Consider the following 16,764-nt stretch of genomic DNA (forward strand, 5'->3'; position numbering starts at 1 on the left):
ATACAGTATCAGATTCAAGACGAGTACTATTACAATTGCCCTGTGAACTTTGTCAAGTGGTTTATTGTTGTGTAGATAAGAAAGCGAGTGCAGGTGTGTTAAGTTAAATCCGGTTCATTAAAGGAGAGGAATTACAGAACAAAATAGGCCCTTGGAATAATGTAGACCTGCTTTTGATTGTCCTTGAAGACTGTGTGCTTGAAATTTGAATTCATTGTCTCAATAACTTTGGCGGGTCAGGGAAAAATTTCTCAATTGAAAAGGGTTGTATTGTTCTGAAACCTATGGGGGAAATACCTCATGAGGGTGAGTCCAGGCTAAATCATGGTGTGGCAAGTAGGGAGTGGGAATAAAAGGGTATGTTGAAGTGAGATAAATGATTGTAAAGGTCAGGCTGTGTAAAATACACTATGTCCGGTTGCGCGCATGCGCGCATAGTCTCTATTTGGGATAAAGATTCACTGTGAAATCAGACAAGGTGGGTATGGTAGTAGTGAAGTCGGTTCTGGTAGGTATGGAAATGCTGTGGTTCAAGGTTATAAAACTCACCACCATACCGTGCAGTGTAAGTCTTGAAATCCCAGTTGACTCTTTTGTTATCCAAAAAACTAAAACCTGATTCCACAATTTTGGAAACCTCAACAAACCTCAACAAATTGAGAAAATCACATATACTCTTTGTTATATAAGACGAGCTCACACATTGGTTTATTCCTTCTTCTCCTCAACTTTGACTTTGAAGGTGCAATCAATACAATTATATTTTTCCCTTCAGACCTGAGACTTGTGCTCTAAATCTATATACAATCTTTGTGCCATTCAATCAATTAAAGATCAAAACTCTTTTCATTATTATAATTCATATAATTCACATCATTTGATAATTGTTGATCAAATAACTTGGCATTGATTATTTTGGATAAATCCATCTCCTATCTCTTCTGCTCGTCAATTTGGGTTGTTTAGTCCAGATGAAAGAAGGTGGAATTTTTATCTGTGTATTTTCAATTGTATTTTATCTGTGTACCCAACATTTGTTTAGATGACAAACAGCAAAAAAGTAAGTGCCTGGTTTAAATTGGCAATTTGTCAAATAAGGGATCTTTGAGAAATCATGAATAGCACCCAGCATTGAACTAATTGTGGCAAGATGAAGAGATAAAATTGCACAATCTACAGCCCTGCCTGATGGGGATTATATCTTTATTTTTGCCAATTTTTTCAAATTTTGTGGAATTATCTTCAAAGATTTTTGATCAAAGCTGCTTTGAGTATATGAGTTTTGTTTGGACAACAAGGAGTGATGGAGTTTCTGGTTCTGAAATAAAACAGATACCATGTAATTTTGTCATAGATTTTGGAATTAAATGTGGAAGAATTGTGAATGAAACATCCAATGTTTGTCAATTTTTCCATCAACTCATTCAAAGGCTAGCATACCTTTTATTACCAGATTTCACCAGATTGAACAAAATAAATTGATAAATAATTAGTTTCAAGACAAACTAATCATCTTGATAAAAAAAAGTGTATTATCCTGGAAGACAAAGCCCCTCCTTCCAATTTTCAACTGAGCCAACATCTACAACCACACAATGGAAGATTGAAATTTGATCATGGGTACAAATTGTGTTATCTGCAGAGGAGGAAACCCAATTGCAGGATTCTAGATTACCTTGCATACATGTGACATTCTGCATGAGTGGAGGGAGATGAGCAAATGAGGTTCAATAGAATTGCAAACTCAAATTTGGATATGGCTTTAGATACATCAGACACCACATATACTTTCAGGGGGAACAATTCTTCAATGATACATTGACTGTCAACTGTGATTACATATGATGTTTCTGTAAAATTCATTGATCTAGGATGCACATACAACATGAAGTTTTGAGGGTCATACAGTATTTAATTTCAAATCTCATCAAATTTCATCAGGCACCTACAGCTGCTTGTGGTCTCCAATAAAGACAAGATTCATGATACCCCACTCCAAACCTGGTCTGGCAGAGCCAGGCCAAAAGTAGTGATACCAGGGCACAGATGTGATTACCAAGCCAGAGGCTTGGGCAACGTTGGGCCGTTGCGGTGCGTTGTGAGCAACGGGCGTTGCGCGCAACGCAACGGATGAAGTTTCCCCCAACTCGACCGCAACGCATCGAGCAATGCCATTGACGTTGCGTTGCTCGGCGTTGCGTTGGTCGTTGCTCGACATTGGCACGCAACGCAACACGGTTGGGTTAAGCACTCACTGGGACGGTGTGGGACAAGCGTGCAAGTGTAATATGAACAATGAATTTATTTCTTAAAGAAAAAGAAAAATTAATTAATTAAAGTATTAAAAAAGTTTATCAAAGTATTAAATTGAAGGATTGAGAAGTGATTAAGGGAAAGGTCAAAGATGGATAAGACTGAAAAGTTAATTAATTGAAGTATTGAAGGAGTTTATTAAAGTATTAAAAATGAAGGAATAAGACTATTTTTTTTTAGATCGTCTACCACCAAAAGCCTCAATGGCTTCGTTTGCCTCTTTGTACTTGTGCCCTAGGGGAACACGTTGACGCCACCAAAGCCGTGAACCCACACAGTATTCAATTGTGCGTGGTACCAGTCGAACCCTGTCCGAAGAACAGATATCCGCAGCCGCCGAAAAGGTACGTTCGACTATTGCTGAGCTTGCAGATAGACTCAGATAGTCTTTTGCAAGCGAAGCTAAGATCGGGAAAGCTGCACAGTGGACCTATTAATGCAAAGTTGATCAGTAACAATAAATACAACTTTAGATTAATAAAACTCAAGTGAAAGAAGTCCATACCCTCCACCATGGCAGGACTGCCTTGGTTTTTCGTGCGTCGTCTTTAGCCGCCATTGGATGTGTGCCCTTAAGGTAAGCCGCGATTTCATTTGACTCGACCTCCGGATCGTTAGCCTTGAAAAGCTGGAAGAGATTGCCTGGACCCGCGTGATTTGATGTCTTGGGCACATTATGATTGACAATAATGATGGAATGGGGAAAAAAAAGGTGAAAACGAGTATTAAAGGGATGAGTCGAGCTGAAAATTGAGACGAAGTTGAAGTGAAAAGGTTTTTTTTTGACGGGAATTCCGGTGTTCGAGGCCATCGTTTCATTAAGCGAGGGGTGGTCCATTTGTGTGAGGTGGTTGATCGAATCGGGAAGGCTTTGCTGTCTAATCGAAGCAAGGGATGGATGCTGAGCAGCCTGCCAGCTGACACCCTTGCTTTCCTCGAGTTTCCCGCACTGGCCCCGTTGCCCCGTTGCGTTGTGAGCAACGGCACCGCACCGCACCGCAACGGCCGGGAATTCTGACCGAAGGGGGCAACACATCGAGTAATGTCCGACCCGTTGCGGTGCTCGGCGTTGCTCGGCTGTACCCGTTGCGGTGCGTTGCTCGACGTTGCTCACACGTAGCAACGCACCGGCCCAACGTTGGCTTGGGGTCTCTAAACACCTGATCCGGCTTGATCCGGCGTAGCCGGATCAGCTGTGGAATCATCAGATCACAAGCTTGATTTCCATACAGCGGGTTAGGAAATTGGACGGGACCAAGTCCCCTAGGGCTTGATCTGAATAAAACTGTGATCAGTCATCAATAAGTTATAATTTAAAAAAATATCACTTCCTCCTCCTTTGCAATAAGAGCCCCAGCCCCCAGTCCGGCTCCGCCGGACTGGGGGAATGATATTAGAGGCTAAGCTTGATTATCCAACACGCAGCTAAGGCAATAATCCTGGAAGAGCTGTGGCAGATTCCAAACAAGCTTATGCATCATGCCACTAAAACTGGAGAAGTGTTCTCAAAGCACTCAATCTATGTGATACTAACTCACAATCAATCCAATTCTTGCAACACCTCAATGTATTTGAATAATAGATTATGTTTGCCAACTCTGGAAAAGTTCTGACTGATTCTAACCACAATTATGCAACAAGAAACTTTTGATGGAGAAGTATGCTCAAATATTTCTAGCTATGTGCCAATAAATTGCACACAATTTGATTATTTCAGCACATTGACAATTGAAACTACAGTATAAATTTAGTACTGTTTCATGCAGGTTTCAGATATTGAGTGAAATGTGAAGACAAATGTTTCCAAGGACAAGCCTGAAATGATGTGTCGATGTAGGCACCACACTGAAGACAAGTAGCACAGAGGGTTGGCCTCTTCTGGAGTCTTTGCTTATGCTGGGTGGTAGATGGTTAGCTCATGGCATAGATAAGAGCCACTGAAATTCCAGGGGGGGGGATAGCATTTGATACATCAATCTGAAGAACCAATTGTTGAGCATGTGTATATCACTCAGGTGTGTAAGTGAGACTATGGCACATCCCAGAGCTATGTGGCGGCTGGGCGCCGAAGACCTAGTATCATATAAATGCAAGGCTGATAAATTTTAGATTCCTGAGGGATCGTGCCACCTTTGAGCATGGCACCTTTTGGTATGATGCACAGAACTTGAGCAAGGATTGGTACAAAATTGAAGTATTGGCAGGTCAGATTTCTCAACCTGTGATACTGATTTTGTTTGTTCAGGCAATCCAAGGGGAGCATGGAGAACACAAGTTCTTCAGTAGATCCTTCATCTGGTTGCATTGAGGCTAAATTGACTGGAGTGACAATAGGAGGCACTAAAAGAGGATCAACTTTAAGGTGCAAAGACAGGTCTATCAAACCTTGGATGCCATTTGGCCCCGTTGTCAGTTAAGGAGTATGCACTCAAATTCACTTAAGTTTCAAGAAATGGAAGTCAAGGAAAACTAGATTCATGAGTGCATTCACAGATATCAAGGAGGGATAAAAGGCAAGGCAAATAATGTTGTACTGAGGAGCAAGTAACCTGGCCTTAGGGAAATTTCACGACATTGAACTCATGATGCCAAAGCCTCAGGCAGATGCACTTTGAGCCATGTCATCTTCCGAACAAGGCATGAAACGACAAGCGAACGGTGTTACATGGGCAAAAAATAGATAACGGCATCAAAGCTGTTACGATATCATGAAGGTGTTATGTAATTAACAAAGACTGCAACAATCAATATCCACCAAGCTCCTCAGCCTCAGGTTCAACTTGTTCGAGACCTTGTGGCTCCATACCCTCAGCAACAGGTTCCAATCCAGCATCGAGACCGACTCCAAGACCAGGGTTGATTTCGGTTGCACGAGAGTTTTCGGAGGTAGGTTGTTGGACAATAACCTCTTCCTTGGGGTCGAAGACGGTGACCAAATCAGGGAGGGGCTTAGCAGGCGCACCGTTACGTCCTTCGGTGTCAGAGCCTCGCATACTACAATTGAGAACAGTTTAGCATCCGTCAAACGCGAGAAAAACAAGTAAGGCCGGAACTCACATCTTGACTTTGATACCAAGTACACCTTGCCTCAAGAGAACGTGACGGACAGCTTGGTCAACAAAGTCGACACAGGGTTGACCGGAGTGAATCATGAAACCATCGGTGAATTTCATGCTCTTGGCACGAGCAGCACGAAGTTTACCGGAAACGACCACCTCGCAACCTTTGGCATTGGACTCCATGATGAATCGGAGAACACCGTAGCAAGCACGTCGAACAGCGAGACCACCGAGGAGTTTGTATCGGAGGGATTCACATTGGGCAACAGCGCACAATCCTCGCTGTTGAACTTTCTCAGCGTAAACTATGTGTGACAGAAAGGCGAAATGAGTTATCGAAAAACGACGTATGGGAGGAGTTGCAGATCAAGTATGAAAAGCTGACGTTCGACGCTTCCCTCAGGGAATTTGAATCGCTTTTGAACAAGGCTAGTTAACTCCCTAATTCGACGACCCTTTTGACCTAAAACTTCTTGAGTGTGGGTAGCTCGGATGATGACTTCAGTTCGAGCATGGGTGACTCGAACTTCACATCCGGAGTATCCTTCCTCAGAAAGTTCACGGGTGAAAAATTCAGATAATTCGGCGTAGAAAACACCGTCGGCCACGAACTTTCTACGTTTGCTGATAGTCGTCATCTATAATGGCGATCACGTCCGGACATCACAATGAGAGTTGAGGACAGAAAATCGAAGTGAGCAAAATGATTCATGATCCTTGGCTATCGCAATCATAAAGAAACTGACCGTTTTCGAGGCTTTAGGGGGTCGATGGGGCGGCTTGATCGGTGTCGTGTGTCGGGATGGCTTGCGTGAGGGCGGGTGACGCTAGGGGGAATGTGAGGGTGGGGGGGGGCTTTCAGACCTAACGCACTAGAGTGAGCTTCCGCAGTCTCATCAATTTGAAAAAAAAATCGTGATAGCCCTAACCATCGCAATTCTGCACACCCATATACGACTTGCTTGCTTGGCCTATAAAATGATTTCGCAAGTCTGAAGTCACCCAATGCCCCTCACCTCCCTCACCCCGACACACATCAGTTCTCCTTTCTCATCCCGAAATGTCGAGGCTGCTTCCTCTCGAATGTCGGCTGCTTCTTGAACCTGGTCAGTTTTCCCTCGGATATCAATTTCACCGTTCATGCAAATTTTTCTACGATTATAGCGAGTTGAGGTTATACTCGCCCAATTTATCTGGCACCTCTTATTGGAGTCCCTACTAATTAACTCCTGGCAACAGGTTTGAATTGGTTTGGACATTGAATTCAAAAACCCGAAATGAGAAATCATCAGCCTCTGAAACACGTTCTGATCGACCATATCCATACTTCATACTGACTTAACATTCATTTCCTCATTTCACAGATCTCGTCTCGCGGGGTTCTCAATGATCCATCTGTGTTATACTGTTTTGATAATTCTCTTTGTCTCTCAACTATGCATAAGTGCGAATTGTATCATCCATGTTAGCCTGCTCCAGCAGAAGTTGATCATCGCGCAGTCAATCGACATATTCCTGCACCCAAGTCGTTTTTGTCAACTTGTACCTAGTGTTCACTCAAACCTGCGCAAGTCGTTTGTTACAACTGGCGGCCTGACCCTTGATGCTGTCGGTCCCTCCCGATTGCCATTGTGACCTGAACACTAGGCCCAACTGACCCACAACTTGACTATGCCGACCAAACGAGGGACTTAGACCCCGTGTCAATTCTTTGGCCTGAGATTGGCCGGGGCTTCTTGCCCAAAACAGGCCTTCGTATAAACCCTGTTTGTATGATTTCAACATTAAAGGTACTCAAAGTCCACTGAATTACTTTTGTAATCGCAAACGAGTATGTTACCTTTGTAACGGGGTTGACCTATAACCCACGTAAGTTGTTGTTAGACCTAAGTAATCTAGGTTTCAGGCAAGATAGGGAAATGGTACAATCCAAAGTTGTCAAAGGTTTCAAGGGGAAGTATGCGTCGAGGCTAAGAGGATTTAGTCGAGACGGGCTTTATGCGATGAAACGGTAAGTTTGGCAAATGGAGGATATAGAGACGAAAAGAAGAATGGTAGTTCGAATAAAGGTTTATTGCTTAATGTAGCTGATAAAGAGTTTATAAGAAGATAATTGTAACGGTTTTAATTGGGATCTGTAATAACGTGTACAAGTTGTATAAAAGAAATAAGAATGAATAATGGTCTGGGGTTTTCTTCACAGTTCGAAGAAAACCCTCTTATTTATACAATAGACATATCGGTTACAAGCTAGTTTACTGCCTAGGCCGTATTACAAGGATTGCCATTCCGTGGCAATGGCAATATTACAAGATGGCTTAAGGAACTAGCCTGGTTTGGATACAGTTATCCTGGTTACAGATACTGTATACAGGCTGGGACAGTCCCTTTCGGTATTAGGTCATACACGAGACTGTAGCCCTGCTACAACATCCCCCCCCTAAAAAAACATGGCATTCCTATGTCGTAGCGTACCGACCAACAATTCGAATCTTTGAAGTTGTTGCTTTCTGAGTTTTCGATAGTTTCTTAGCGGCGGTGAGGATGGTTTTTGAAATTTTGATATCTTCACGATTGATTTCCTGAAGAAGACGTGGGGGCAAAGCCCAAGAGTCTCCGAGAGTATGGTCGCGGATGTGAACAGGCTTCAGTCGATTCCCGCTGATAGGATGTGGAAAGGGATTGGTATTATGGTCGAGCAACAAGTAGACATTGTTGCCAAGGTTGTCAAAAATTTCGAAAGGACCATACCAAGCGGGCTCGCCTTTGCTTCGTGTCTCATTCCGAAGCTTGACCTTGTCATGAATGGCGTAGCTGACGATACGGGATGAAGCTTTCTTTGAAGGGGAATCCTCAAATTTTGAATCAAATCTCGATTTGTTTTTCTTCGCACGTTCTTCCTGGGCTTGACGAGCCTTAATCCGGGATGAACGAAGCTTTTCCAATCGGTCCTTGTTGGAAGAGGGGTCCGGAGAGTTCTCGAGTGGTCGCAACTTGGCTGGATCACTGATTAAGCGAGGAGAGACTCCGTAGAGGAGCTCAAATGGGGAAAAATTGGTGACCGTGCTTTTATTAATTCGGACAGCAAACAGCGCCTGAGCCAGGTATTCCGGCCATCTCGAGGGGTCCAGGGTTTTATTGATCTTGAAGAGAGCCTGTTCCAGGAGTCCATTGAAGCGTTCACACTTCCCGTTGGTCCGAGGGTGGTATCCTGAGGTGTTTAACTTGTGGATACCGCAACCCTTATAGAACGCATCCATTTCCTTTGATAGGAAGTTAAGTCCACGATCCGAGAGGATCTCAGATGGAACGCCATAGACTTCAATCAACTGGTGAAGCAAGGCTTCGGCCACATTTGCGGATGTAGCTGTTTTCATGGGTATGGCGAGAGGCCAACCCGTACAATGATCAATCATTGTTAGTATCCACTTAAATCCCTCCTTGCTTTCTGGAAGGGAAATAAAGTCGACTGCCCAACGTTCAAAAGGTGCAACGGAAGGCAAAGAGTGTTGTCGATCTGTCTCCTGAAAAAGGTCCGGAGAGTCGAAAATTTGACAAGCAGGACAGTGCTTGACGAAAGATTCAACATCGGCGTAACAACCAGGCCACCAACCCCGGTTATGGAGGAGGCTGAGGGTTCCGTCCCTTCCCCTATGACCATATCAAGCGTGAAAGGTATTCATCAAATCAGCTCGTTGATAGAAAGGGATGAAGGGGCTGGATTCCTTTGGTTCGTCACCACCCCCAGTCCAAATGAGGGTTTCATCGTTAGCGTTCCACACAAATTCGTGTGAACGTCGAACGGCAGTATCAATTGCAGTGGTCGTAACCCAATCGGGAAGGCGTTGGTCACTTTTGACATAAGGTAATACCAATGGCCAATCCGAATCATCTTCGAGTCCATTTCTGGGCTCATACATGGCCAGAATAGTGTGATCTGACCTCCGGCTGAGGGCATCAGGCACAAAGTTGGTGGAGCCCTTCTTATATTTCACACGGATCGTCATCTCGCCGAATTCTTCAATCCATCGAAGAAGACGGCAAGTCGGCAGAACCTGCGTGGAAAGATAAGTGAGAGAAGCATGGTCCGTACGTACTACGGTGTCTGCCACAGCGCCCTCCACGTAGTTACGCCACTTCCTCCAGGCGTGAATAATCGCATATAGTTCACGTTCCTGGGCGGGGTAATTACGCTGGGCGGCATTTAGTTTATAAGATTCAAAAGCTACCGGATGAAGCTTCCCATCGGAGCCTTCCTGCAGTAGAACAGCACCAACCGCGAAGTCGCTAGAGTCTGTCTCTATAACGTAAGGCTTCGCGGGGTCTGGCATTATCAAGATTGGCGCACTCACAAGACGTTCTTTGAGCGTTATGAAAGCGACTTCACAGGCCGGTGTCCATTCAATCCGGGCTCTCTTCGTAACGTTTCCTGCCGTAAGTTCATGCAGAGGAGACGCAACTTTAGAGAATCCGGATATAAAACGTTGATAATAACCTGCCAGTCCCAAAAATGATCGTACATCGTGAACATTTTCGGGGCGAGGCCATGCCTTTATTGCATCAATCTTGTCACTCATTGGTCTAATCCCATCTTTAGACACCATGTGTCCGACGAACTAAATTTCGTCGGCAAAGAGTTCGGACTTGCCTCCACTGACCTTCAAATCAGCTTTGCGGAGGGCGTCCAAGACCAAGTCAACGTGAGTGATATGTTCATCGTCAGACTTAGAATAGATCAATATGTCATCTAAATATACCTGTACGAATTTATCAAGGTATGGACGTAAGATATCCGACATCATGCGCTGAAAAGTACTTGGTGCGTTTACTAGTCCAAACGGCATAACAAGCCATTCATAATGACCGTAGCGAGTACTAAAAGCGGTTTTCGGGATCGAATCAAGGGCAAGCTTCATCTGATGGAAGCCTTGCTGAAGGTCTAATTTCAAGAATCTGACCGCCCCATGAAGATTGTCGAAACAGTCCTGAATCAAAGGCAAAGGATGACGGTCCCGCTTAGTTATTGCATTAACTGCGCGGTAGTCAACACAAAATCGCAGCTTCCCAGAAGCATTACGCGCAAATAGAACTGGCGAAGACCAAGCAGAAGTTGATGGTCGTATAAACCCATTCTTGTGCAAAGTGGCCAGCTTGGTTTGTAATTCGCTCAAGAGTAAAGGAGACATTCTCCTTACTGGTTGCGAAACCGGCTTCGAATCACCAGTGTCAATAAGGTGTTCGATAACATGCTCCTTTTCGGGAGCCTTATCAATTGGATCAAACAAGGTACAATATCTATCAACCAAAGCTTTCGCGGCTGCGCGTAGCTTCGGAGAATCCACCGATATCTTAGGTAGTTCCGATGGGAGTTCCTCTCGAGGACCACCCACTTCGTCCATGGAATCCAGACGATCTGAGCCACAGACTACCCAAGCCTCCATATTAGGATGTCTCAAGAACCGACGCATCTGACTTCTGTTGATGGGCATATCCTCTTCATCAAGCTGAGGATCTCCGCCAATCAGATGGACTGATTCCGAAGGGGAATCCACGTCGGCCGGGGAAAAGTTAACAGTGTTCCCCTTTACATCTTTTAATAGCCAAACCCACGTCTCCCAATCAGTGGAGACGGCGTATTGAGATATCCAATCCATACCGAGGATGATATCATACGACTGCAAGGGAGCTATCCTGCACTTGTGGACGAACTTAAGTCCTCCAAGTGTTATTGGAACATTACTCGAATGAGTAATCAATTTACTATCCCCCCAAACACCAGAGATAGAAGTGGTCTTCTTCACCCTTTGTGAAGAAAGACCACATTGTTCGACGTAAGACTTCAAAACATAAGAAGCCGTTCGTGCGCCAGTGTCGAGTAACACGCGCACCGCCATTCTGTTTTGTGTCAAAACAAAGTCGACTCTGGGCAATCCAGAGTCACTTTCAATAGCGGCTAGAATTTCGGCCGAGCTACGGCCGCAATCCCCTGATACCTGTCTACTGGGCTCACTGGCCGGTGAGAATGCAGGAGGAGCAGCATCAGTTAAACCGCATGTGTCTTTTCCAAAGACGTTGACCGGCCTTTCGACAGAAAGATGGTCTTTAACCACAAGATCAGGCATCTTCGAGAGGCCGACACAGATGTCAAGTGGAGGGGAAAGGGGTGAATCAACAGAGCTCGTTTCGGCAAGATGCTCGTCGTTATTAAGCGAATCTTGGTGTCTGTCATTTGACACATACGGGCACTGATTCTCATCAAACAAATTCTCATGACCGACTTCCAAAGGAAGTGGATTTGTGTGCTCTATCAACGGCACATTTAGCTCAAGGTTTTTATCATCAGAAACGAGTGGCACAGTTTCATTGCAATTTTCAAACGCAATAAGGGATGACAAAGAGAGACAGGGCGAATAAAGGGGAGCTATACCTTCTTCGCCTAATCTTTTGATGGTCCGGAGGCAGAATCTTTCTCAGGCTTCTTGTGGGTTTTGAAGTAGTTCATAGTGCGGGAAGTAGGAGCATCAGGACAAATCGGATTAGATAAAGTACCGAAAATGTGGCCATCCTTGCCACAGTTGTAACACCTCTTCGAAGGTGGATCGGTGGAAATGGAAGAGCTGTTATTGGTCCTGCGCTTGCTGGATGAGGGTCGATTAGGTTTCTTGGTGCTGTTGTTTCGAGAATGCTTACGAGAGTTGTCAGAGGTGGAATACAAGGTTTCACGATTTTCCTGGATCCTGGCATCCCTATTGTAAGTGCATTCAACAACTTGCTCCATATTCATCTTGAGACCCATCTCACGAGCTTGATCAACCTGAGTCTGCACTAATTCGCGAAGCTTGGGTGGTAATTTCTTGATCCACATGGCTTCGACCTCGTACTTCAGTCCAATAGTGTCGGCGTCGTTTTGAATGACACGGAACCGACCATAGGCTTCTACAGCCTTCTCGTTCGGGCGAAAAGCGAAATTTCCGAAACGAGTAAACAAAGCTTCGACAGTCAAGGTGGATGGAAACTTCTTCTTAAGTAAAGTAACGAATTCTTCCCAGTTCCGAGGGGCAAATTCGGTGTCGATGACACGCTCAATTTTGGTGAGAGCAGCGTGTTCGACCAGTTGCATCCCAACACGGTGCCAGATGGATCGGTCGATACCCAAGATGGACAAGGATTTGGCCGTGCTGGCGCACCAAGTCGCGGCGTCCTTGTGGTTCGTGCCGCTGAACCGCGGGGCCTTCTTGGCGTTCATGGCTTTAAAAGCACGGTATGCGTCGTTTTCGAAGATTGAACGACCGGCCATAGGTGGAGGACGTTGATAAGCGTCCCTAGCTCCCGATGCTGGAGAGCTAGGAGGAGGAGACCCGGGAGGACTGAAATGACCAGCCGTTGGATCCGGGCGTTGACTGGTACTGGGCATGGCGGAGGCCCGATCATGACGGGTAGGAGGAGACATTTCAACGTCTTCGCCTCTGAGAATCTCTGCGTCCCATTCGGCCTTGATCTTCCGAGCGACAGACTCCTGATAGGCCAACCAACCAGGAAGCTGATCAGGTCGCATGGTGACGGTAATGTCGGATTGGCGGGACTCGGAATTGTCGATACCAGTGCCGTCACGAGGAAGAGGAGAAGGCTCGATCTCCATACGATCGGAGCGTTTACCCTTATCTGCCATGATACTATCGACAGCAGATGTGAAGGCCTTAGCACGGGGAGTGTTGAGATGAGGAGCGTCCGGTTTAGGGTTCCGCGGGGGCCCACTGCCGAGAGTCAAACCCAAGGCGGTGGAAGGTGCAAAGCCCGGGCTGTCGACCTTCCGAAACGTGTTGGCCGAACGGGTGGTGTCCGGTTGATTCGTAATGGTGCGACCAGTGGTGATGCCAGATGTCGAACATCGACCAGAGTTCTGCATCCCTGCCGAGCCGGTTGCGGGACTTATGGTGCCAATCGCAGCGGAATAGCTCATAGGCGTGGTATTCAAAATTCCACCAGGGGCGGAAAGTGGCTTCGACTTTGTTTTAGTTGAGCCAGGATCAGAGAGAGGCAATGGTGTATTGGCGGCAGAAGGGGTTTTCGAGGAACCACCTTTGGAAGTAGCTGCCGTCGTTTCCGTGGCGCCAACGGGTGAATTGACCGCCGGGGTATTTGCACGAGACCGAGATCTTGGTAGGACGTGCGGAAAGTTGAGGGCATTGACTCCAAGGATCGCTTGACTGTACCTGTCAAGGCATAGGCAAGTGCCGGCAGCGAGCGATTCAATGGTTTCGTTAATCATGACTTGTTCGTCGCTGAAGCCGGCGATGACTTCCGGTGAGTACGTTTCTCCTTCTGCCAAAGCAGGAAGGTGTCCACACAATTTGTACCATTGATCAGGTGTGACTTCAATGGGAGTGACGTTGTCGATATTCTTGGAAGGCATGCTTGTTTTATTTATGGCTGTTTTTTCTTAATCAAAGAGAAGAAACACGCGACCAAACATAAATAATCAAAAAAATTGAGCACCTTATCCTTTTCAAAAAAAATTTCAACAAATTTTATACGGAATTATTTACTTACTTTCGATTTCTTGAAATTATTCGCTGTTACAATTCGAATTTCTTAGGCGTCAAGCGTCAAAAAGATGAATTTTACGGAAATAACTGTTTCTGTAAACACGAATTATAATAATTCCAAAAAAATCAAAAGATAGTAAAAAAATTTATTCGTCAGTACGAATTTCAGAATCTTTAGCTCTCGCTACCAGTGTAACGGGGTTGACCTATAACCCACGTAAGTTGTTGTTAGACCTAAGTAATCTAGGTTTCAGGCAAGATAGGGAAATGGTACAATCCAAAGTTGTCAAAGGTTTCAAGGGGAAGTATGCGTCGAGGCTAAGAGGATTTAGTCGAGACGGGCTTTATGCGATGAAACGGTAAGTTTGGCAAATGGAGGATATAGAGACGAAAAGAAGAATGGTAGTTCGAATAAAGGTTTATTGCTTAATGTAGCTGATAAAGAGTTTATAAGAAGATAATTGTAATGGTTTTAATTGGGATCTGTAATAACGTGTACAAGTTGTATAAAAGAAATAAGAATGAATAATGGTCTGGGGTTTTCTTCACAGTTCGAAGAAAACCCTCTTATTTATACAATAGACATATCGGTTACAAGCTAGTTTACTGCCTAGGCCGTATTACAAGGATTGCCATTCCGTGGCAATGGCAATATTACAAGATGGCTTAAGGAACTAGCCTGGTTTGGATACAGTTATCCTGGTTACAGATACTGTATACAGGCTGGGACAGTCCCTTTCGGTATTAGGTCATACACGAGACTGTAGCCCTGCTACACCTTCGCTAGAAAGGTTGACACCTTGGGCCCGTTTTTTTTATTTTTTTTCAGCTGCGCCCGCAGCACTGCGCCGCAAATGTATCCTGATTCGTTTGAAATCAGGCGACAGGGAATTTCGTCACCTTCGTTGCCGCTTTGGTTCACTCCAACACCGGTGCCCTCCAATCAACACCTCAATCAAGATGTTCCATCAAGCCTTATAAGAGCATCCGCACTCGTGCGGTAAGTCGGGTGCGGTAAGGTTAAATTTACCGCAACCGCAGGGTCTTTTCCACACCGGTGAAAAATTAGCCCCGCGGTAGTTAATTTTTGGTCATTTTGCGTTAGCAAATTGGTAAATTTACCAATTGGCTAACGCATGCGGTATCACACATCACGACTTGTTCATGGTGACTCGACTCCAAAAACAAAACTCAACCAGACCTCCAACACCAAAGTCAACTACCAATACCTCCTTTTCACCACTCACACACAATGAAGTCCAAGCCTTACAGTTGCATGAATCAACTCGAGAACGTTCAACACCAATCAATGTCTTTTCAATTAAAATAGGTCAATCAACCATCTTGAACTTGACTCCAAACCATTCAGACTAGTACAATTGGGCGGCGGGCGCCGCACTTTTATTTGCCCTTGTGTTGTGATAAACCTTTTGTTATTTATGCAAATGTTTTCTGCTCTGAGGACTTTAATATCTCAACTTCTTTCATTTGGGTCCCTACACTCTCTGTGGTCATGTTCCTATCTCGCTGATCACATTGGCCTCTGGACCTTAGTTTCATCTTGCATTAGAATTCAGTACATCAACTCCAATCATGATGTTCAATTCATAGCCAAGCTTGATTTCATGAGAAAAAACAATCAACACAAAGACTTACTTGAGTTGAATAACTGAAAACAGAACAGACAGGCAGATTGGCTAAAACTTACAGGAAGTAAATGAGTTATTCTGATAAGATAGCAAAAAAAGAACTCATTCTAGTAGATATGAATGATGTTAAAGAGAGGTAGAGGTGATGTAAAAGTCAGAACTACTCATCAGCACATAAGTAACTCACTTAGTGTGAATGACTACAATGAGGGAGGGGCCTGAAATCAGTTTTAAAGGTTTGGTGATGGTTGTTGGGTGAAACAAAAGGGAAAAAATCAAGATGAGTTAGTTCAAATGACCAAAGCTTTCAGGAGACTGAGATCAATCTAAGTCCGAGGAAAACTCACCTAGATAGCACAGGAGTGATTGCATTGACCAAGAGAATACAAAGGTGATCGATCTAGAAGTTTGTAACCCACAAGATAGAAGAAAGTAAGTCAGGATACTTGAGAATCAGGAGAGATTGATAAGGTATGAACAAAGGAATCTTGAATGCTGAACTAAACAAACATACCTACAATAGGAGAAGTTGCCATCCAGATCAGTATGAGGTAAAAGAATTGAGGGAAGATCTGAAAAATCTCAATGGAGACCTATGGAGACCCTGTTTATGATCGCATCTGGCCTGTGTGTGAAGTTGGGTGTCAGATTGTGAAGTTTTGGCTCCATCTAAATAGAATGAGATCAGAACTTATCTTATATTGATTTTGATGTGAAAAGAGTATATTATGATCGAGTAAAGGATTCATTTTGAATTAGTAAGCCAATTGATTTGGATTGAGTTAAGAATCTGATTTGAATTTGATCAATATTCATATCTAAACGTCTACGCTTTTGTTTTACTTGACCTTGATCTACATCCACCTTCTGTAATGATAATTAAAAATAATGATTGAAATTTGAGCAATAACATCTCATTAAATGTTTTTTGATCGAAGATAGTGATTCGATTTGAGTTTTGATTAAAACATGTTGTATTTGAAAATGAATAAGATTTCAGTTCAGAGGATCTTGTTTTATAGAAACTTGAGGGATAAGTTACAGACCATCAACAATCATCTCATCGTTTTCGTTTTCTCCTCTTCCATTGTCCGTCTTGATAGATTGATTGTGATATGATTGATCAATTGTTTTGTTTTGAAGTTTGAAGGTATGATGATTATGATCGGCTGTGATTGAAGGGAATGCGACGATCTA

General features: G+C 44.2%; 2 protein-coding genes across 2 annotated transcripts; both read right to left on the minus strand.

The window, feature by feature from the left end:
- Positions 1 to 4,921: 4,921 nt before the first annotated feature.
- Positions 4,922 to 6,192, minus strand: MELLADRAFT_70763 (uncharacterized protein; the record flags this gene model as incomplete). Its single annotated transcript, XM_007405324.1, has 4 exons — positions 4,922 to 5,307; positions 5,371 to 5,677; positions 5,758 to 6,010; positions 6,119 to 6,192. 3 exons carry the CDS (start codon positions 6,008 to 6,010, stop codon positions 5,058 to 5,060), a joined length of 810 nt encoding a protein of 269 aa, XP_007405386.1.
- Positions 6,193 to 11,808: 5,616 nt separating this feature from the next.
- On the minus strand, positions 11,809 to 13,785 carry MELLADRAFT_102252 (uncharacterized protein; the record flags this gene model as incomplete). Its single annotated transcript, XM_007405323.1, has 1 exon — positions 11,809 to 13,785. The coding sequence occupies one exon, from the start codon at positions 13,783 to 13,785 to the stop codon at positions 11,809 to 11,811; it is 1,977 nt and encodes a 658-aa protein (XP_007405385.1).
- Between the last annotated feature and the right edge of the window lie 2,979 nt (positions 13,786 to 16,764).

Source organism: Melampsora larici-populina (assembly GCF_000204055.1).
Source record: "Melampsora larici-populina 98AG31 unplaced genomic scaffold MELLAscaffold_3, whole genome shotgun sequence".
Lineage (NCBI taxonomy): Eukaryota > Fungi > Basidiomycota > Pucciniomycetes > Pucciniales > Melampsoraceae > Melampsora > Melampsora laricis-populina.